At 41.9% G+C, this 22,983-nt stretch overlaps 1 protein-coding gene across 2 annotated transcripts in view; it reads right to left on the minus strand.

Moving 5' to 3' along the window:
- Nucleotides 1-191: 191 nt before the first annotated feature.
- Nucleotides 192-22,983, minus strand: part of LOC129826134 (microtubule-associated serine/threonine-protein kinase 1-like) — a 62,827-nt gene continuing 40,035 nt past the window's right edge. Inside the window, exons 9-27 of one of the 2 annotated variants that reach the window (XM_055886494.1) lie at nt 21,118-21,250; nt 20,929-20,996; nt 20,439-20,515; nt 20,051-20,259; nt 19,788-19,926; nt 19,530-19,662; nt 18,753-18,918; nt 18,538-18,639; nt 18,141-18,263; nt 9,866-9,975; nt 9,402-9,446; nt 8,396-8,556; nt 7,961-8,232; nt 7,632-7,862; nt 7,193-7,422; nt 6,883-7,005; nt 4,500-4,636; nt 4,168-4,355; nt 192-4,043 (exon numbers count right to left, since the gene is read on the minus strand). In XM_055886494.1, coding sequence (XP_055742469.1) covers nt 2,371-4,043; nt 4,168-4,355; nt 4,500-4,636; nt 6,883-7,005; nt 7,193-7,422; nt 7,632-7,862; nt 7,961-8,232; nt 8,396-8,556; nt 9,402-9,446; nt 9,866-9,975; nt 18,141-18,263; nt 18,538-18,639; nt 18,753-18,918; nt 19,530-19,662; nt 19,788-19,926; nt 20,051-20,259; nt 20,439-20,515; nt 20,929-20,996; nt 21,118-21,250 — 4,320 coding nt within the window. In that variant the 3' untranslated portion in view covers nt 192-2,370. The remainder of the gene's footprint in view (nt 4,044-4,167; nt 4,356-4,499; nt 4,637-6,882; nt 7,006-7,192; nt 7,423-7,631; nt 7,863-7,960; nt 8,233-8,395; nt 8,557-9,401; nt 9,447-9,865; nt 9,976-18,140; nt 18,264-18,537; nt 18,640-18,752; nt 18,919-19,529; nt 19,663-19,787; nt 19,927-20,050; nt 20,260-20,438; nt 20,516-20,928; nt 20,997-21,117; nt 21,251-22,983) is intronic. The other variant, XM_055886501.1, reaches the window with a different exon arrangement.

Here is a 22,983-nt window from a genome sequence, read left to right on the forward strand (position 1 = left end):
TGTAAAACAAACATGCCTCTCTGACGTATAGAATAAAGATTTATGTATTGCCCTATTCATGAAATGTCTATCTGTAAGGTTGGGCAAAGTTTTGCTGAATGTGGCCCTGCTGTAGATCCATCTGAAATCCATTTAGAAGTTGTCTGTCGAAGTTCTGTCTCACAACAAGAAAACAAACAGGCACATAATCATTTAAGGATTCTCTTTAAGGATTTTATTACTCTTTAGGCTTTTTTTTTGCATTGGTTTCATAACAGCACCTAGGGAATAAAATAACATGGACAACAATGAACTGAGAGAAGTGTCATAAAAAAGTCAAAACTCACAAGTAAGTCAACATGGACAGAGGCCATGGTGTATTGCAACTCTCTTATGGAATGACAGAAGTATAACTGCACAAAATAGGACAACCACATAGATTAGGTAAATTCTCTCATTTGTAGACTTACAATTTAGAGATATAAATAACAATTCAAAAAACAATGCACAAGTAAACCGTTTGAGAGCAATTGACAAATAATCAAATACAATAAATAGTGTAATAAATAGATAAATAAATTTGACACAAAATAAAGTGCAATTTCCACACAAACCCCCGCATACACAAACACAAGCTTTTAACTAGCATTCATCTAAATATGAGCTGTTTGTCGTCTCCTAGGAGCACTGTATCAGTATCATACATCTCTCTTTATCGGTCAAATTACACACAACAAAAGTTTTCAAATTGTATTGAGTCAAACAAGTTTCTAGTAGCTATATGAATGGAACAATGGTTACAATAGAAAATAATGAAGATATGAGGGTAATATCTCGGATAAAATCTAATCTTGTGTCATTCAATTGTGAACTGATTATGTGTAAATGACATTTTGACCTCAAATACTATGTTCAGGACAGTTGTGTGATGACCACAAGATGGCAGTCTGATACAGGTATGGGCATGAACATATTAAGTTATGTCACTGATGAGAGTGCTGCCTAGGTCTACGGCGGGCTCTCAGATCTCACTAGGAATTCTACATAGAACTTGCATAGCATTACACATCACTGTAAACAACATGTTATCCCTCAATTAAAACTGGCACTTTTATTCACACATTACATTATACAATGCTAATTTTGCATACATTGAAAAGGGAGAGAGTTCTAGCCTACGTTGCCAGAGTACAAGTAAGTCTCAAAGAAGACTCCCATTCTATAGTATCTATTTCATCACCTGACCACACTTAATTCACACACAGAGACATATGGGTTCCACTTCTTTAGTTCAATTCATTAGCACTGTATTCATGTCAGAACCTAAATAATTGCACAATTCACAATGCCCACTGGGCACAGACGTCAATTCAATGTCTATTCCATATTGGTTCAACGTAATTTCATTGAAATGATGTGGAAACAACATTGATTCAACCAGTGTGTGCCCAGTGGGTGGAGTCAATGCAGACAATTCGTAGAACAATATATCTGCTCTGCTTGGCTTATTGCAAACCTTTACCTCCCTAACATCCGTTCATGGGTACATTGTAGGGGACACACAGGAAAATACCTAAAAATTCCATTGCATAGTGTCCCTGTGCAAGTTCAGATAGTCCACCTAAATCCAACCAGGACTCAGCCCTTAAAACACTCAAACAAATTCATTCAGCTCTTCTTTACACAATACAATTCCAAGTTCCACATTTAGCAAGCAGGTCATCATCTTAGTCCAGTTAGGAACACATCTCAATGTGTTACACCAATGCACGTTACACCAATGCATGTTACACCAATGCATGTTACACCAATGCATGTTACACCAATGCAACAATTCTTCTCTCAATCTTTTTTCCAGGTACTATGTGAGAAAAAGACAAGGTCTTTGTATTATCTTTGTATTTTAACTGAGTGAAGAGATGGCATCGAAGTTGACGGACATGGGTAATGCTCCTCATGGTGACAGACTGTGACAGAAGCCTGCCTATTGACATGCTGTTTACATTGGGAACATGTGGGGCCTGTTGACATGATGTTCACAGTGTTCACTACCATCAGGTCTGTTAGATGTTTTTCCTCATCTCTTTAAATATTCTCTTTCATCTCTCATGTACAATTTGGAACATGCAAGAAGACACGCTTTTACTATATACATTACACATACAGTACATACATACACACATTTGAGAACAGCATTAAAGCACATTCCTCCACATATTCTTGTTTTATCTACAGGTCTGTATTTTCTAGCTATTTGGTGTGTGTTTCTTTAGGCGTACATGTTTTTGTCCCTTTTTTAAGGGTGCCCTGTCCGTGCCTGATATGGTGGCATGATATTCCGGTCCAAAAGGCATTTTCCGGGAGATCCCAGGTTTGTCCCTCACTCGCAGATCAGGAGTGGTGCTTACCTGAATTCCTCGTGTTTGCCTTTTCAGGCTGAGCTGAGCCGGCAGGACTTTGAGATGTCCCCTGAGCCCCCCGTCGACCACCTCCAGATGGAGCCTCAGACTTTCCTGCTGAATTTCCCCGCTTCTCCTCACCGCCCTTGGGCCCTTCCTGGGATCCCATCTTCATAGGCCCCAGCACGTTTTTGGCCGCACTGGTCAGCTGAGTCACAAAGCTTGGCTTGTCACCAGGGGAAACGGGGCGTGACTTGCTGGAGCAGGGGGAGGCAGCGGTGGAGGAGGGGGACATAGGGTTCTCCTCCACCACCTCCAGGTGACTCCTCTCCTCCTTGGCCCCTCGGTAGCTGCTCAACAGAACAGAAACCTTGTCTGCTCTGGATTTTGTTGAAGCAGGAACTGGGCCTATGGTAAGAGGGGATGTGGCCGGGGTTGGGGCTGGTGCTTGGGTTGGGACTGATGGAGCAGGTCCTTTAACCTTGGTCTCATTGGCTTTGTCAATACCACCCATCCCTCCTTTCAAAGTGCTCTCTCCCATCTGTGTGTCTTTACTTGCCTTGGCCAACTCTGTAGCTCCCACCCTCTGTGTAGTGACGTTGTCTGGGCCCACAGTCCCTTTCTCCTCACTCTTCTCCTGGCTTCTGCTTACTGGGGTGGTGTCTGTCTGGACAGCCTGGTGCTTACGCTCCTGGGAGAGCGGACTCTGGGATGTAGCCTGGACTGGGGCCCTCTCAGTGGGATTAGGGCCTCCACTGGCTGTCTCAGAGCTTGGAGCACTAGAGCTTAGAGGTCTGTCTGCTGGGCTGGACTTGGCTCCTGGAGTGGAGGGGGTTGAGGCTGGGCTAGGCTGGGCCTCACCTGGTACTGGGGAAGCTTTTCTCTTCAGAGCCTCACAAGGGGTTAATGTCTGAACTGTCTCACCAGCGCTGGTCTTGGGCTCTACTTTAACAGGTGTGCTGTCAGTGTGAGGGTCAGATGCTGTAGTCTGGGCAGCTCTCTCCCTCCCTGTCTGCAGTGTGTCCCGGCTCAGGGGTGACTCCTGTCTCCCCAGCCTCCTCGCAGGCTTCAGGCACACTGTCTCTCCAACCGTGGGGGGAGAGGGGGAGGAGGAATATGAGGGAGAGGGGGGAACGGGCCCGTTCTCTCCCTCCATCTCCAGCAGACTCTGCAGGCTGTGCTCGCAGTGGAAAGACTCCCTCCTGTAGTCCCCATGTGACACCTCCAGGCTGTGCTTACGCATTGACGCCCCCCCTGCAATGGGCGAGGAAGCTGATGACGAAGATGAAAAGGAGGGCAGGAGGGTCGCGCCCAGTTTCTCTGACGACTGAACCCGCTGTAGCAAGGGTGAGCGGGGTGGCTCTGCGCTTTTGGGCCTGGGACGGGCCACAGGTGGAGAGGAGTGGAGCTTGGCTGGGAAGGCCTGGGTGGTGTTGGAGCTACCCACCGTGTGGCCAGACAGGGGTGGGGGAGAGGCGGTGGTGGGGGAGGGTGTGTGGGCCAGGGGGGACAGGGGGATGTTGCCAGCTGACTTGCAGCGGGCTGAGCGGTACTGGCGGTGCAGCTTGGGGGAGAGGCCGTGCAGGGAGCTGGGTCTCATGTGCTGGGAGGCAGCCGGGGAGTTAGGTGTGCTGGAGACTGGAGAGCTGCTCTGAGAAGAGTTGCCTGAGGAGTGAAGAAGAGATATAGCAATAATTCAAACTGTATTATTTTGTTGTTATGTGAGGGTGCAGATGCTAAGAGGAGTGCTGTACAGTAATGTAGGTAGAGTATTGCCCTTCATACTGACCCAGGTAGGTGGAGTCGGGGGTGGAGCGGTGGCTCTGTGTGGGGGAGCGGGCAGAGAGGTTGTGGGTGGGGGAGCCTGGAAGGCTGTCCCCTGATGACAGAGAGCGGTTCAGAGAGGACAGGCTGCGGCTGGTGTGGAGCAGGTTCGACTGTTTAGTGATCTTCCTGAACAACGAGCTGCGCTTCTTACTGCGAGTGAGAAGTGAAAAGAGAGAGGTGGGAGGATGAGAGGAGAGAGAGAGAGTTAGAAAAACAGTCAATGACATTGATTTTCTAGAGCGCTCATCTGAAATCATAGTGTAGCATCTGCTGTACAGAGAAACCCACTTGTACCTTTCTTGTCCCTCCTTAGCCCCTGTCTTCTTGTTGCGCCGTGCCATCTTGGACTTGTAGCTGGACTTCCGGGCAGGACCAATCTTGATGGAGGTGTTTTCAAAGGGCGTGGTGGTCACCGTCACATTGTTTCCACTCTGGAGAAACAACGTAAACAAAAAACGTACAGTATGCACTGCTTGCACAATTATTAGGCAAATTGTATTCCTCAGGATTCATTTTATTGTTGAACAAACACAATGCTCTCAGTCAATCCAAAATGTTATTGCATCTCAAACCTGAATGTTTAACAAAGGAATAGTAAGGTTTGTCTTTCTCAGGGGAATATATAAGTGTTAGGCAACTATTAGTGTGCACAATTATTAGGCAACTGAACTACAAAAATAATTTCTCCCAACTCACTTTTTATTCTCAATTTTTAGAGTAAGTGTAACAAATAAGTAACACAAAATGACAATTAAATAACAAGTTTGGCCTTTCAAAAATATTCAGTGACCAATATAGTGTCACGCTCGTTGAAAGATGGATTGGACCAAGGTGCAGCATGGTGGGCGTACATTTTATTTTATTTGAAATGACACCAAAAAAATACAAAATACAAAACGAACGTAAAGCTACATGCAGTGCAGAAAGCAACTACACACAAACAAGATCCCACAACTGAAGGTGGGAAAGGGCTGCCTAAGTATGATCACCAATCAACGATAGACAGCTGCCTCTGATTGGGCACCATACCCGGCCAACAAAGAAAAAGACAAACTAGAATGCCTACCCAAATCACACCCTGACCTAACCAAATAGAGAAATAAAAAGGCTCTCTAAGGTCAGGGCGTGACATATAGCCACCCTTCTTTTAAATAACTGCCGTGAGCCTTCCATGCATGGAGTCTTGTCAGTTTCTTGATCTGTTCACAATCAACTTTCGCTGAAGTAGCAACTACAGCCTCCCATATGCTGTTCAAAGAGGTGTATTGTCTTCATTCACACTAAATCTCACATTTGGGAAGGGCCCACAAGCTCTCAATAGGATTTAAGTCAGGTGAGGAAGAGGGCCTGCTCATTATTCAGGCATCTTTGAGGCCCTTGCTGGCTAGCCAGGCAGTGGAGTACTTGGATGCATGTGTTGGAGCATTGTCCTGCATAAAGATCATGGCCTTCTTGAATGCTGAGGACTTCTTCCTGTACCACTGCTTGAAGAAAGTATCTTCCAGTTTCAGTCCATCTTCAACCTGAAAAGGTCCAACTACCTCATCCTTAATGATAGCAGCCCATACCAGTACCCCTCCTCAACCTTGCTGGCGCCTGATTTTTTAAATAAATAAAAGAATATTAACTTCCGGCGCCGACAGAGATGGCCGCCTTGCTTCGCGTTCCTAGGAAACTATGCAGTATTTAGTTTTTTTTAACGTGTTGATATTCTTCATCCCTTTATACTTGTGTGTATAAGGTAGTTGTTGTGAAATTGTTAGGTTAGATTACTTGTTGGTTATTACTGCATTGTCGGAACTAGAAGCACAAGCATTTCGCTACACTTGCATTAACATCTGCTAACCATGTGTATGTGACAAATACAATTTGATTTGATTTGATTCGAAGTGGTGCCCTGTGTCCATTACTGATCCAGCCACGGGCCCATCCATCTGGTCCATCAAGAGTCACTCTCATTTCATCTGTCCATAAAACCTTTGAAAAATCTGTCTTCAGGTATTTTTTTGCCCAATCTTGACGCTTCAACTTGTGAATCTTATTCAGTGGTGGTCGTGTTTCAGCCTTCTTGACCTTGGCCATGTCTCTGAGCACTTCACACCTTGTACTTCGGGACACTCCAGGTAGGTTGCAGTTCTGGAATTATGGTGGCACTGGAGGATAATGGGTTCTTGGTAGCTTGATGTTTAATTCTTCTCAAGTCTTTTGCAGTTAATTTGCACCTTTTCTTCTCCATGCGTTTTATGCCCCCCAGTTGACTATTCGCAACAAAACTTTTGATTGTCCGGTGGTCACGCCTCAATAGTTTAGCTATTTCAAGAGTTCCATCTGAAAGGCATTTTACAATTTTTTACTTTTCAGTGTCAGTTAAATCTCTTTTTTGGCCCATTTTACCTGAGGTAATGAAGCTGCCTAATAATTATGCACACCTTGATATAAGGTGTTATTCACTTTCACCACACCCTCCCTCATTACACAAGTACATTATCACCTGAAAATGATTCAATCCAATAAGCATTCAAGTTTATATGGTTTGGAGTTGGAAAATGTACATAGAAATAATGATAAGATCAGAATACTCACTTGCCTAATAATTCTGCACACAGTGTATGTTAGGCTTCACCTGTATTCTATACTGTTGAAAAAAACACATGTTGTTTCTTTCCTTTCCTCTCACCTTCAGAATGAGCTCCACCACCTCAGTGTGCACCAGCCCGTGGACAGACTCCCCGTTCACATGAGTGATGAGGTCACCAGCGCAGAGTCCCGCCTCCTGGGCAGGGCCTCCGTCCTCCACATGCTGTGATTGAAACAGATCAACATCAATCAAACAAGTCATCATGCTATTGGACAAGTCTGTTTTTTCCACTACAATTGTAGCGATGCTTTGTTCTGATACAGAACTTCTTCAATAGAGTGATGTCTACTTAACACTACTTTCTCCATAGAAACAAACACAAAACATATCATCTCTATCGCTGTCTCACCCAGACAACGTGGTGTACGCTGTAGACATCACTGTCTCCCATGTAGACTCGAATGGCTCGGAGGGTGAAACCGTACTTCTTCCCAGAGCGGTGGATGGTGATGGGAGAACGCAGCACGTTGACCGTGGGCGAGTAGTCTCGGCTGGGGGAGGAGTCACGAGACGACAGTTCGGAGGAGATGGATCGAGGAGACATGGGGCTGGCCAGGGGGGACGTACCATGCTGCTCCACTGAGGAGGGGGGAGAGAATCACAGGAATAAAGTGTGAGAAAAAACATCTGAATAAGTCAATTGAAGGTCAAAGCAATAGATAGTCTTTAAGAAATGTACTATTTTCCATAACAAGCCCAGTTAACCGTTTTACTGTTTAACATTAATATTGTCATTAGCAACAGACAGCCCCGCTCTTCTCACACTCCCTTGCCTTCCAGCTCCTCACCTGTAGGTATGATGACAGACAGGGCTGTGGTGGAAGCAGACTTGATGACCTTGGTTACGGGTCGCGAGTTGCGTTTCTCTCCCTCAGCTGAGAGCTGGCTGTGGCGGACCCTCCTCAGGACCAGTTCGTTGGTGGCCCGGGACCCCTGGGGCTCTGTGGCCCCAGCAGTCACAGTACTGTTGGGGCTGGGGATGACTCCGATTGGTACATCAGCTGGCCTCAGAAGCTTGTCTGGAGCAGAGCAGAAAGATGGAGGAATAATATCATGTAGGCATCAAAGTGTATGTCAAGCAAGGATTCATCCAGTATCCAATGCCAAATGCCCTCACCTCCAGCAGTCAACCCGTTGCCCTCCTTTTCCTTCCTAAAATCCCCCTGGCTGGATGTGGTGCCCATGGATGTGGTGCCCATGGCCCCCTCCAGAGAGGTGCCCCTGGCCTTGACTGGGGGCTGCCTGGTGGGCACTGGCAGCTCAGGATCGGCCTCTAGTGGGGAGGCGAAGCGGTGAGTGTCCATGAGGGCAGAAAAGCGTCGCCGGGCCCCAGATGGAGGACTGGAGTCACTCTCAGTGAAGGATGACTCTGAGCATGACAGTCGCTTCCTAGACACAACACAAAATAAATTGATTGTATTTATGAAAACAAACAATGAGTAATGATAATGAGAGCCTTGATAATGAGGACCAACAATGTCACATTTCTGACATGTTATGCAAGGTAAGAAGGCACTAGTACTAGTCAGAGTACAGTAGTGGTCATACTCACATCTCAGGTGATCCTGTCCTCCAGCTCTTATCTCTCAAGGTCAGGCTGCCCAGGCTCTCTCTCTTGGCCGCCCGGTCCTCCCTGGGGCCCTTGTGCTCCCGCCGGGTCACCGTCGGGGGCTTGTGCTCCAGCTGGGACAGGTGCTCCATGCTGCTGTACACCTGTAGTTCCCAACAGAGAGAGGACGCGTAGGCTTTCAGAACCCACAGAGAGAAAAAATACATATTTTCCCATGATTCTTTCTTTTACAATGGATTCAGTGGCACAATTAGCTTTCACAGATTAGTCAAGAAGGGGAGATCTGAGCAGAAAGATACATATGTCTGAGGCATGTGTGTCGATAAAATCCAAGGTTACCAAAGAGGTTCTTTCATGACTTAGTCTACCATGTGTGATAGTCACATTAAGTCACTTGGCTCAGACGTATGTCTCTTTCTGCTCATCTCCCCTTCTTGACTAATATGTGAAAGCTAATTGTGCCACTGAAACCATTTTAAAAGAAAGACACATGAGAATTTAGGATTATGAGATTTACTGACAGGCTTTAGGGAAGGCACGTTTACATGGCCTAGACTTGTACAATGAGGGGCATCAAGTTAATCTAGATCAGCAAGGAGTGTTGGAGAAGGGAGGTGAGACAGAAGAACTGATTAGGCCGAAGTATAGGTTTTAGAGTAAACATCAATTAATAGCCCAGGCGTTTATTTGCTTGAATCACTGAACACAACAGGCGCTTATTAGACACAGGCTTCTATTTGAGTCATGAGTCTCTTTCCTTAAATGCACACAGCGTTTGCTCATTTGCTTACTTAATTGTTTAATTCCAGCATTAACTTCCAGTATTTTAATCAACATCTTAATTTCCTGCACTAATGTGCTATCATTTACACACAGTGCCACGTTTATTTTGTCTTAGTTTGCCTCTAATAAAAATGTATTAAAAAACCCACCCTTGACAGAATAATTATTCTCCCCTTTGAATGTGCATTTTTTCTGCAGTTCTTACTTTCGTCACTAGAGTGAACAGCTGATTTCTGGGGGGTCTGTATTCCTGAAGTTGATGACAGTTTTTGTGCTTGCCAGTTAGCTAGCAGTTCTCATCTGTTAGCAACCAATGGCTAGCAGTTCTCATCTGTTAGCAGCCAATGGCTAGCAGTTCTCATCTGTTAGCAGCCAATGGCTAGCAGTTTCTTACTGGTGATAAAAACTGATGATTGCCATCACTTTTTCAAGACATTACTGAATTATTGAATGTAACAAATGAAACATTAAACCTTATAAACAATTCATGGTAATTCATGGTAATGTTGTAAACAATTCATTTAGACCCAGTGTTTATTTGAAAAAGATGTTTATTAGCTGAAATGGGTAGCGTTGGCCGGCTATTAAAATGAACACGTCGGCTATTTGAGACTGTGTTTAATTGAAGTTTTAATGTAAGTTTAAGGATGAGTAAGTGTAGAGTTTGACCTTGCTGAAGCGAGGGGAGCAGGAGGAGAAACGACGGATTTCAACAGGTTCGTCATCATTGGTGTCGTCCTCATCATAAGAGTGGACGTGGTGGTAGCGGTCCGAGCGGGCTGGGGACGGAAGAGGACATGACACACACACACACACACACACACACACACACACACACACACACACACACACACACACACACACACACACACACACACACACACACACACACACACACAAATGAAAACAGACAAATAGCATGGACAAGTGCCTCAAAGCTCCAAACACAGCTAGTTCTTATCTCTATCCCTTATGCCACTGGTATTCAAAGTCGGGTTTAAGACCAAACCTATTTTATTTAGGAACAAAGAGTAAAGATTATTGTATGGAGCAATATGCAAACCTTTTTGAGAAATACCATTTTATTAAGTAAATGTATTTATTGGTTTCTTTGATAAGAGATTCAAATGTTAAAACTTTTTTTTTTAATTGAATATCCGAAACATACAATATACTTGCAGTGAAGCCGCTCAACAACTACATCATACCAGTCATCCAACAGATTCCCATTCAGAGCGACACACATAAGCATCCGGGGTTAATGCCATGCTCAAGGGCACGTTGACAGATCTCCCACCAGGCCAAAAAACATGAACCCGAACCCTCCAAAATCCCCCCCACAGTTCCCCAATAGCTGTCCCTCAACCATTCGAGACCTCTCCCACAGTCCCCCCCCCAAGAAGAAAAAAAATATATATAAAATACAATTAATTCCATTCCCCACCCCCAAGAACCCCCTAATGCACCAACAACCAAGAGAATGAACTAAAGAGAAAAAAGGAAAAGACAGGTGAAAACAGCAAACAATACAAAAATATATATATAATAAATTAAACAAAGGACATCAAGGACAACTAAAATCATAACAGCAATGCCAACTGTATATGTTTGTGTGCATGTCTGACACTATTACATGTATGTGTGTGTTCTTGTATGCGTTTATTTGAATGAGAGTGTGTGTATATTCATGTGTACAAACACCTGCACGGGATCAGCTTCAGGCAAACCGGCATTAGTTGTAAAAACACTACCCCCCAGTGTCATTCAAATGTACTTTTTATTATGTTTTTATTTTGACTTTAAAAAAATATATATATCTTTGACCATGATTCTATCTCCTGCACAGCAACTCCACTCCCACTTGTCTCCAGTTCCACATCCAAACCCTCAGCTTCCCTCAGCCCATCCCATCTATCTCTGCTGGCCACCCACTTCGGGTTTCTATGCAACACATATCTTTCAACTATGCTGTGATGTCTTTCAACTATGCTGTTAACGTACAATTTCAATCTATCTAATCGAATAGAATCCACAGATTGCAAGTTCAAGATAAATACTTTTACCAAGAGTATTAGTATATTAGTAATTGACTGACCCGGTCTCTCCAGATCTCCTGACAGTACTATTTCTATGGTCAATTTTAGATCAATGGTATGCATTTTCAGCCATTCCTGAACCTGAGACCAGAAACAGGCTACCTGAGGGCAATACCAAAATAAATGGTCTATTGATTTTGTATCCTCACAACAAAACCTGCAGAGCTTCGATGATTTTATTCCCCAAATATTCAACATTTTGTTGGTGGCAAGAATTCTATATAATAATTTTAGCTGAAAAGCACGAAGTCTTGAATCTTGCGTTGTTTTATATATATCAACTCATACACCCTGTACCATGGAATCGGTACATCAAAAATCTCTTCCCAACTATTTTGCAATCTGTATGGCACAGTTGTCAACATCCTGTCCTCTAATGAAACTGGTATACTTTCCTATTTATGCTATTTTCTATTCCTCCGCCAGTTTTGATCCTTTATATTGGGCAGACAGCTGCCTCCTGCTGCCAACTGCCTCCTCCATTTTAGAGGTAATGCTGTGATCAATTGGTTGTACTCTTGGATTGAGCAGACCTTCCCGTACAATTCTGTTAACTCCATGAAGGACATAACTCTTCCATTCCAATTTACAATATCATTAAAGAACAAAATACTCTTTTCAAACTTTCCCATAAATACAGGTGTTTTATCAACCAGCACATTTGAGTTCAGCCTTTTTTATTTTTTATTTTTTATTTTTTTATTATTCCCTGCGACCCTACCACCAATCCCCCAATTGGAGTAAACTTATAAACACTTCTGCTTTTACCTTCAATTTCTACATCTTATACCTATCTTACAGACACAGTCCACTTTACAATAGTTCTCTCTTATTTGTTCTTAGTCCTTCCTCTATTTCTGTTGTCCATCCAATTTTATTTCCACTTGTAACTGTGCTATTTCACAAAAGCTCCGCACCTAAACACATTTCACAGATCCCGTATGCCCTATATTGTTTATCTTGTTATTAGTCCCACCCTTCAGGTCCACCCAACCCCTCCCATCTATCTTCCAACATCATCCATTTCGGATTTCTATTTGCCATACATTTCTCAACTGTGCTGTGATGCTTCACAAAAGACCTGAACCTTCCTATTCTCATAGCTTCTACAGATTGTAAATTAAAAATAAACATCTTTGCCAAAATAATTATTATATTATTGATTGATTGACTATGGCTTTTCAAATCCCCCAGTATTGCTATCTGTAGCGTTAGTTTTAGGCAAATGTTGCAATTCTTCAGCCATTCCTGGACCTGTGACCAAAAACGAGCTACATATGGACAATACCAAAATAAATGATCTAATGACTCTGCCTCCTCACAACAGAATCTGCAGAGCTGGGAAGATTGTATACCCCATATATATAACATTCTATTAGTTGCAAGAATTTTGTACAGTAATTTATATTGAAAAATTCGAAGTTTTGAATCCGGCGTTGTTTTGCGTATCAATTCATAAACCATGTGCCATGGAATGGGTACATCGAAAATCTCTTCCCAACTATTTTGCAATTTGTATGGCACAGCTGTTAGTTTTTTGGTCCTTAAATGAAATTGGTATATGTTTTTATTTATCACACTTTTCTTTAACCATTTTTGTTCTTTAATACAGGGCCGACATACAAGTTCCTTACTTTTTTCCCCTTCTACTTGCCTCTTCCATTTTTGTGGTAATGCTGCAATTAATTGGTTGTAATTTTGGGTAGAGCAGACTTTTCCATATGTCTGTGTTAGCTGCATGTGTGACATAACTCCACCAGTCCTATTTATGATATCATTCACAAAAATTATACCTTTTTTAAACATTTCTTCGATAAATACATTTTTTTTATCAATTATTATATTTGAATTTAACCACAATATTTGTTGTACTATTTGTTCCGTCCCTTCAGGTGGATTAAACTGAAATTGCAACCAACTTTCTAAGGCTTGTTTAAAGAATAAGGATATTTTGGAGATCATTTCCTTTTCAAACAACCGAAAATGAGCAGGTGTAATCTGAATAAAGGGAAAAAGGCCCTTCTTGAACATAGGATGAGACATTCGTACCAGTTTACTAGAGAACCAGTTTGGATTTAAGTATAACTTTTGTATGACCGATGCCTTTAGTGAGAGGTCTAATGCTTTAATATTTAATAATTTCTGCCCTCCGAATTCATATTCGTTATATAAATAGGCCCTTTTAATTTTATCTGGCTTGCCGTTCCAAATAAAATTGAATATTTTTTGTTCATATAATTTAAAAAACAGGTCACTAGGAGTAGGCAAAACCATAAGCAAATAGGTAAACTGTGATATGACTAAAGAGTTAATTAGGGTGATTTTTCCACAAATAGACAGGTATTTTCCTTTCCATGGTAGCAAGATCTTATCTATTTTTGCTAACTTTCTATAAAAATTTATTGGAGTGAGATCATTTCTTTCTTTTGGGATTTTTATACCGAGTATGTCCACATCTCCGTCAGACCATTTAATTGGTAAACTACATGGCAATATAAAATGTGTATTTTTTAGTGATCCAATACGTAATATGGTACATTTATCATAATTTGGTTTTAATCCAGAGAGGATAGCAAAGGTATCTAGATCCTCTATGAGGCCCTGGAGAGACTCTAGTTGTGGTTTTAAAAGAAAACATGAATCATCAGCGTACAATGACACCTTAGTTTTTAAGCCATGGATTTCTAATCCTTTAATATTAATGTTTGATCTAATTTTAACAGCTAACATTTCGATGGCAATAATAAATAGATATGCCGATAGTGGACAACCTTGTTTTACTCCTCTAGATAGTTTAAAACTTTCTGAGATGTAGCCATTATTTACTATTTTACACCTAGGGTTACTATACATAATTTTAACCCATTTTATAAGAGATTCCCCAAAATTGAAATATTCTAGGCATTTATATATAAACTCCAGTCGTACTTTATCAAAAGCCTTTTCAAAATCAGCTATGAAAACCAGGCCTGGTGTCCCCGATATCTCATAGTGTTCTATTGTTTCCAGTACTTGCCTTATATTATCTCCAATGTATCGTCCATGTAAAAAACCTGTCTGATTAGGATGAATAATATCTGACAAAACTTTTTTTATTCTATGCGCCAAGCATTTTGCTAGGATTTTTGCATCACAACACTGAAGTGTAAGAGGTCTCCAATTTTTTAATTGGACTGGATCTTTATATATACCACTTGGGTCCTGTTTCAGTAATAACGATATCAGACCTTCTTGTTGTGTGTCTGATAATCTACCATTTATATAGGAGTGGTTAAAACAAGTTAATAATGGTCCTTTGAGTATATCAAAAAACGTTTTGTATACTCCCACTGGTATGCCATCCAGCCCTGGAGTTTTCCCATCTTTAAAGGCCCCAATTGCAACAAGCAGTTCCTCCTCTGTAATTTGGCCTTCACATGAGTCTTTCTGTTCAGATGTTAATTTTACATTATTAATAGGAAAAAAATCCATACAATTAGTTTCAGTTAGTGCAGGACCAACCCTGCCAAGCAGGCTCAGAATCTTGAGGGGGCAGTGCTGCTCTTGGTCTCTGACCTCATTTTAGCTGCATATAGACCGCTTACAGCGAGCACATAAAACAGTTAGGGACTTCTCCTTAATATCTGGGTCATTCAGGTGGGTGTCTAGGGTATAGGGCCATAGACAGTACCATTAAAATAGGATAATAATTAGATATAATTTATTAAGATAAAAAAAATGTAGTTTTCCATGATAGGACAATAAATAAATAAGACGTATAATTCATTATAAAAGTATATCCATCATCTGAACAACATTGAAAGCCCTCTCATACCCGGCTCACAGCAATACATTGGCTCTGGGATATGCAACCATTTCATTACTCACTCACTCAACTTTCCAAACATAACAAATAAGATAAAAAATAAAATAAACACAAACCATACCATCCACACATACTGTGCCTTCTGTTTACTTAGTTTTTATCTTCACTGTGTAAAAATAGTGCTTGTGTGTTCAATTAGTTATATGTGAAGATTTATAAAAAAGCTATATTTTTTGTTGTATTGTTACAATCAGTAACCGGGCTTGAATTGTGTTTATTTTCCTCGTCTATGAGAATTTTGTAAATTTTAAAATAACCATGGAGTAGTCTTTGTGTCTCTGAACAACTGGTTATCAATATATAGTTTATCAACGACGAGAGCTACTCGTTTCGCTTTTAATCTGTTTTCTTTGAAAATTGGATACAGAACTTTGCGCCGTTCTGCAATTTCTTTCGGAAACTGATCATTCATGCCAATTTTGGTCCCAGCAAGTCTTTTACCTAGGCTTTTAACCATTATTTTATCTTTAAATGAAGCAAATTTTGCAACGATTGGGCGTTCGTACCTCTGCCCTCTCTGTCCGAAGCGGTGAACACGTTCAAGTTGGATTTTGTCGACAACTTCGCATGGAATCTGAAGCGCTGTACGGAGGAACTCTCTAACTATAGATTCAGGAACTTCTCCTTCTTTTTCTTGGATACCTGTAAGTACCAAATTCTCTCTCATGGATCTAGTTTGAATCTCCAGTAAGGCTTCTTTCAGAACGATGTTCTCTTTTTTAATTCCATTCATTTCGGTTTGAATCTTATTGACTGTCCCTTTTAGCACGTGTTTCCTTCTCCAATGTCGCAGCTTTTTCATCACTCATCTCTAGGCTTGCCTTTAACTCTTTTATATCCTTACTAAGTAATTCAAGTAAACCCAGTTTGTCATTTATTGATTTTAACAGATCAGTTTCGACCTTTACCATTCCCGGTGGTGAGAATATTAAATCGTCAGTATCTGTCGAAGAATCTCGCTTGCGTTTTGTAAACGGTTCCCCTGTCTTATTCTCCGTCATGTTTGGTTGTTGTCTGTGTTCGTAATATTTGTCGATAAATGTCTCTAGTCTTAGGATTTGTTTTGTGTTATTATCCAGATTGAAGGTTTATCACTCACCAGATTATGTAGTGCTAATATTTTAGTCTATTTAGCAGATATTTCGAATATTATGTTTTATCTTGAGGTGCTCTACATAACTTCGTTCAGTCCGCCATCACCTTTACGTCCGCCGTCTACGTCCTACGTCTACCAAGAGTTCAGCCTTAATATTTGTTCTATCTTTTCAGGGGGATGAAATGTAAATTGTAGCCAGCTCTGCAATGCTTGATTGAAAAAGAGAGATACTTTAAAAAAAAGTATCATTTTCAATTAATCGAAAAGGCAATTTTTAAACAATGGATGAGCTTTTCTTAGTAATCTACTTGAGAACCATTTAGGGTTCAAATAAAACTTTTGAATAAGTGAAGCTTATAGAGAGATGCTTAGTGCTTTTATATATAATAATCTCAACACACCCAATTCATATTCATTATATAGATAGGCACGTTTTATTTTGTCTGGTTTAGCGTCCCAGATAAAGCGAAATATTTTTTCCTCATATGATTTGAAAAACGAATCATCAGGAGTAGCCAGTGCCATAAGTAAGTGAGTAAACTGAGATATGATAGACAGGTATTTACCTCTCCATGGTTGCAGGATTTTGTCTATTTTTACAAGTTTTCTATTGAAATTCATTGTGGAGAGCTTATTTATATATTTTGTGATATGAATACCAAGTATGCCTACTTCACCATCAGCCCATTTTATAGGTAAACTGCAGGGTAATGTAAAAGTTGTATTTTTTAAAGATCCAATACGTAATATTGTACACTTATCATAATTAGGTTTTAGTCCGGAGAGTACAGAAAAGTTATCTTCAATGAGACAGTGCAGGGATCTAGCCTGCGGACTTAATATAAAACTTGAGTCATTGGCATACATGGACACCTTGGTTTTTAAGCCTTGGATTTCTAATCCTCTAATGTTGTTATTGGATCTGATTTTAATAGCTAACATTTCGATGGCCATAACGAATAGATATGGTGACAGAGGACACCCTTGTTTAACTCCTCTTGAAAATTCAAAACTATCTGAGAAGTAGCCGTTATTTACTATTTACACCTGGGGTTGCTATACATTCGTTTTATCCATTTTATAAGAGAATTACCGAAATTGAAAAAATCCAGGCATTTCTAAATAAAATCCAGTCTTACTTTATCAAATGCCTTTTCAAAATACGCTATAATTACCAGGCCTGGCTTCTTAGATGTTTCATGATGTTCTATTATTTCTAGTAGTTGTCGTATATTATCTCCAATGTATCGTCCATGTAAAAAACCTGTCTGATCAGGATGAACAATACCTGGTAAAACCCTTTTTTTTACCAGGTATATTCTGAGTGCTATGCATTTCACAAGTATTTTTGCATCACAACATTGAAGTGTAAGGGGCCTCCAGTTTTTTAGATAGACTGGGTCTTTATATTTGCCATCTGAGTCTTGTTTTAATAATAGCGAAATCAGACATTCCTGCTGAGTACCTGACAGACTACCATTTCTATAGGGGTAGTTAAAACAATCTAACAATGGAGCTTTTAGTATATCAAAAAAGGTTTGATATACCTCTACCGGTATGCCATCAAGGCCTGGGGTTATTCAAGACTCAAAGGATTTAATAGCCTCAAAAAGTTATTCCTCTGTAATTTGGCCTTCGCACTGATCTTTCTAATTCACATGTTATTGAAGGTTATTTGTTGATGTAAAAATCAACATATACCTTTTAAGGTTTTGTCAATAGATTAGGGATGGGGTTCCCCAGAAATTCTGGAGAAGAGAATGGGATCCCCGTTGAAAAAGTTTGAATACCACTGCCTTATGGTGATTCTATACATTAAGAATGCAACAAATCAGTACAGTTCCCCTCCATGTGACCAGGGGGCAGTGCAGTTAGAGAGAGACTCACTGTCGAAGTAGCTGGTGTCCTCCTCTGACTCTAGGTGGGGGATGAACTCAGCCTTCTGTCTCAGCAGACTGTTCCAGTCCAGTTCAGTGAAGAACGAGTGCTGCTTCACCTCAAATGCACCGCCTGGGGCAGCGAAAGAGAAGGAGTGAGTGAGTGAGTGAGTGAGTGCGTGAGTGAGTGAGTGAGTGAGTGAGTGATTGAGTGAGAGCGAAAGAGAATGAAAGGGAGAGTGAGAATGAAAGGGCGAGCGAGAGAGGGGGAGCGAGAGGGAGAGAGAGATAAGATGTGTGTTGTTGAGTGAATCTATATTTTCACTATGAATAGGCAGTTTAGTCCATCTCTGTTACAGCACACGTCTGATGTTAAGCATGTTGTCAACATGCACGTTTATGCTGACCTGTGCCCAGTCGGACCAGTGGGTTGGTCTGAAGCAGAGTAGAGATCAGATGCTGGGCATCAGCAGGAAGAGCGTCATCACCTTCTGGCCACACTATGTCATCTACAAGAGACAGACAGAGATAAGTTGCATTGGACAATGTAGACGTGAGAAAGATGGCTTCAAAATGGCTGTAAGATGCTGCTCAATGAACCCACTAACCCCCGACCTCTCACCTGTGATGACCTGTCCAAAGAGCTCCTCAGGCGTGTCTCCAAAGAACGGCACACAGCCCACCAGGAACTCATAGAGGATGATGCCCATAGCCCACCAGTCTACTGGCTTCCCATAGCCCTGTCTCAGGATCACCTCCGGGGCGATGTACTCTGGCGTGCCACACACCTGATGGAGGGCAGAACCACAGCACTCCAATGAGAGGCTCTGTATTCATATTTATGGTTAAAACACTACTGGTGAGATGCTAAGGCCAGTCTCTCTCAAAATGTGAGTGGGAGACATGTGTGGCCAATACACGTTTCTGCCAAGCTGAGGGGATCAATGCGAGAGTGCCAGGATGAAACATGAAAGCTTTGGACGTTGTGTTTTCATGTGCAGATGGGTATTCATCAAATGCTAACAGATCTGTGGCTGTGAGAAAGCCGAGCCAATAAATAATTGGGGATTTAATTGAAGCAGCACCATTCAAAGGGTGGGAAAAACAAAACATCTGAAAAGACAGTTGATTATAATAACTGAGGCATATTTGGTTCATTTTGTTTGATGTTGATCATTTCATTTCTTCACGCTTTGACAACTATATGCACACATTTATAAATTCAGCATTTATTAATTTGTCTAGAAATAAATACATAAAAAATGGATTAGGTATAGTTTTTTTCTGAATGGTTATGGAAAACGTAGAAATTTAAATATATAACTGCAAATTCATTTTGAATTCCTGCCAAGGTTGTGTATACTGTGGTGGGTTTCTCTGCTCTATATACAGTGCACACCTGTTTGTCCAGGAACTCTCTGGTGTCCTTCTCAATGTGTCCCTCGTACAGGTTAGTGGTGAGGCTCATCAGACCCATCTTAGACAGGCCGAAGTCAGTCAGCTTGATGTGCCCCATGGAAGTGATCAGAAGACTGGGGACAGACAGGTCAAAGGTTACAGGAAACACTCTTCGTGTTTGTAATATAATACAACTTTGAGTTCAGTCCAACGAGTCCCATATGATAATTGTTCAATGCCAACCCAAGTGAGGTCTTACTTGTCTGGTTTGAGGTCGCGGTGCACGATGCCATAGTTGTGGATGTACTCCAGTGCCAGGACGGTCTCGGCAAAGTACATGCGCGCCATCTCCACAGGCAATGCCCCGATGTTTTTCAGCAGGGTGGCACAGTCTCCCCCTGGCAACCGATAACACGTGATCAGACTGACTGCTAACATTCCCATCACCAGCAATGTCCTAAATGCTGCTCTTGTCCTAAACAGACAAGTAATGGTGTCCAGTAAATTATTGTGTTAACTTACCCTCCACATACTCCATGACCATACAGAGGTGCCTGCGGGTCTCAAAGGAGCAGAACATGGAGACCACGAAGGGGTTCTCAGCGAAGGTCAGGATGTCTCTCTCTACAAAGGCCTGCTGTATCTGGTTCCTCAGTATCAGGTTCTGCTTGTTGATCTTCTTCATGGCGAAACGCTGACGGGTCTCCAGGTGACGGACCAGGTAAACAGCCCTGGAGACACACACATGCATACACACAGTTAGTATTCAGATTTTTTACACATTTTACTGAGTAAATCCAGTGTTTTCTCCTAAAACCATTCTATGGACATCAACAAGATGGCTCAGAGACATGTACTAATGTAACATTCGTATGCGTGAACACACCCTCACACCCACACCCACACTCACCCATAGGCTCCATTGCTGATTAGCTTTATGGTCTGGAAGTCAGCCTCTTCGGGCGTCTTCATAGCTCTCATCTTGCCCTGAGGGAGAGAGCATGACAGCAGGGTAAGACGAGACTGGATCTGTCCAGACCTCCAACACCAGGCCCACAGGAGTGACGTCGTCTCTTTTTCCCCCAGTGCTACCCTTGTCTTCCTGACTTCTTGTCCAGTTAGCAGAATTCTGGTACCTGTCCTGATGGTTGAAGGAGGGTTGATTGCAAGCCTACAAGGCACGAGAGGATATCCTGCTTTGACTTCAGACTCTAATCAAAGCAAATGGACTCAATTGCGTAGGGTAATGTCCACTGTGCCGAGTAATTAGTAGAGGAATCATATTCATTGGAGTCAGCAGGGCCTTGGACTACAGTTTGACTTAACCCAAAGGTACAGAGGGAGAGGGGGGTTGATGGTGGGTGGGCTGGGAAGAGGTGGAGTAGGGACAATGTTCTCACCTCTGTTGAGTCGTCTGTTTCTGGGGTGAGAGGTCCCTCACTGTCGTAGCTGTCCAGGTTCACCATTTCTGGGGACATACAGAGGGAGTACATATGAGCTGCATTTCAGCAATACATAGAGTGAGAAAGCAACAGTAGTCAACACAAGTCAAGGTTTCCTCTCTCTCTCGGACTCATTTTCTCACTCACCCTCTATAGGGTCTCGTGTCAGTCCCAGCTGGCTGATAATGTAGCGAGGGATGTCCGTCTTCATCAGGTGTCCCTCCTTGGCGTGGTCCTCTGCTGCCTCCAGCAGGTGGTAGAACTCCTCTGGATTAAACTCCTGAGGGACAGGAACAGGGGGACCACATTCAGTGTGACACAGGTATAACACTACTTTAATCAATTTTATTGCATGCACTACAGACGCTATATCAGTCCGCTAATACTGGATTAGTAAAGGCCCAGTGCACTACTGTTTTGAAGACATTTGTTTCAAATAATTATTCAGATTTTTCAAGGGGTCCCTCAGCACCCCTACTTCCCGCGTCTATGCATGTACCAAATATAGAATACTGGTTAAATGAGTTTCTATCACATTTTCAACTCCACTGATGATTTTCTCACACCAAATGTTTTATATAGCGAGTGAGTCAGAGTCATCAGAGTCTCACCCTCTTTTACACTACTGCTACTCTCTGTTCATCATATATGCATAGTCACTTTAACCATACCTACATGTACATACTACCTCAATAAGCCTGACTAACCGGTGTCTGTATATAGCCTTGCTACTGTTATTTTCAAATGTCTTTTTACTATTGTTTTATTTCTTTACTTACCTACACACACACACACATACACACATTTTTTTACACACTATTGGTTAGAGCCTGTAAGTAAGCATTTCACTGTAAGGTCTACACCTGTTGTATTCGGCGCACGTGACAAATAAACTTTGATTTGATTTGTGCCCACACTGGTATTGGCACAGTACTGTTTCTGCGCCCTGCACGCTGTTGGCTAGAGCACACGCATAGCCTACATCATGGGTATTCAACTCTTACCCTACGAGGTCTGGAGCCGGCTGGTTTTCTGTTTTACCTGATAATAAATTGCACCCACCTGGTGTCCCAGGTCTAAATCAGTCTCTGATTAGAGAGGAACAATGAAAATAATGCAGTAGAACTGGCTTCGAGGTCCAGAATTGAGTTGATTAGTTTATTGTGGACAAAAGAGCGACATCATTTTTATTTGTCAAACAGCACCCAAGCATCGATGATGATGTCACCAGAATAAGACCCTCGAAATTTATTGGAAAGGAGCATCAAGATCACGACCTTCCACTTTCACCACCCTGTGAAGTTCATCATAAATGATTTAATCTGTAGCCTAATAAACTGCATGCTTCCCTAACGAGTTGTAGTGGGAGGACCATACAACATGTCATTGCAAGACTCGAAGTTAACTTCCATTTGATGGGTTATTATTTCAAAATTTGAGCATAAAAGAGTCCGAGTGGAGTATAACTAAATGTATGCTGCAAATACTGCGTCAAAAATAGCACTCTTTTATTTATAGCAGCAATTTAGAGTGCAGTATCACTACAGTTATTCTGCAATTACTGCGTCCAAAATACCACAGTCAACTGCAGTTACTGCACTTTTACTGCAGTTTCAAAATTGCAATCTTTTTTGTAAGGGCTTGTCTAATGTATTTTGTTTGGTCAACATTTGGAAAGTTTACGGGGAAAAAATGATGTTTCCATCAGGCCTGTCATGACATTTTCTTTACCAACATGTCCTTTACGCACATAAAAAGGTTGGATGGAAGCCAAGTTTATGAGGCCTGCTGGCTGCGTTCACCCAGAGGAAAGGACTACTGCTCTACCAGAGACCCTGAGTCAGTCTGGGCTACACACACAGGCTCAAACTTTAAACGACACAGGCACGGTCTGTGAGACTCAGACAGCACTTCAGGGGGCCGCTGGTATTTGTAATACTGTAGCAAGGCAAATGGAATTTAAACTAAACGCAAATGGGATTGCTAGCCAGTCAGATTGGGCCTTTTATCAAG

Source organism: Salvelinus fontinalis, chromosome 2 (genome assembly GCF_029448725.1).
Source record: "Salvelinus fontinalis isolate EN_2023a chromosome 2, ASM2944872v1, whole genome shotgun sequence".
NCBI classification, from domain to species: Eukaryota; Metazoa; Chordata; class Actinopteri; order Salmoniformes; family Salmonidae; genus Salvelinus; species Salvelinus fontinalis.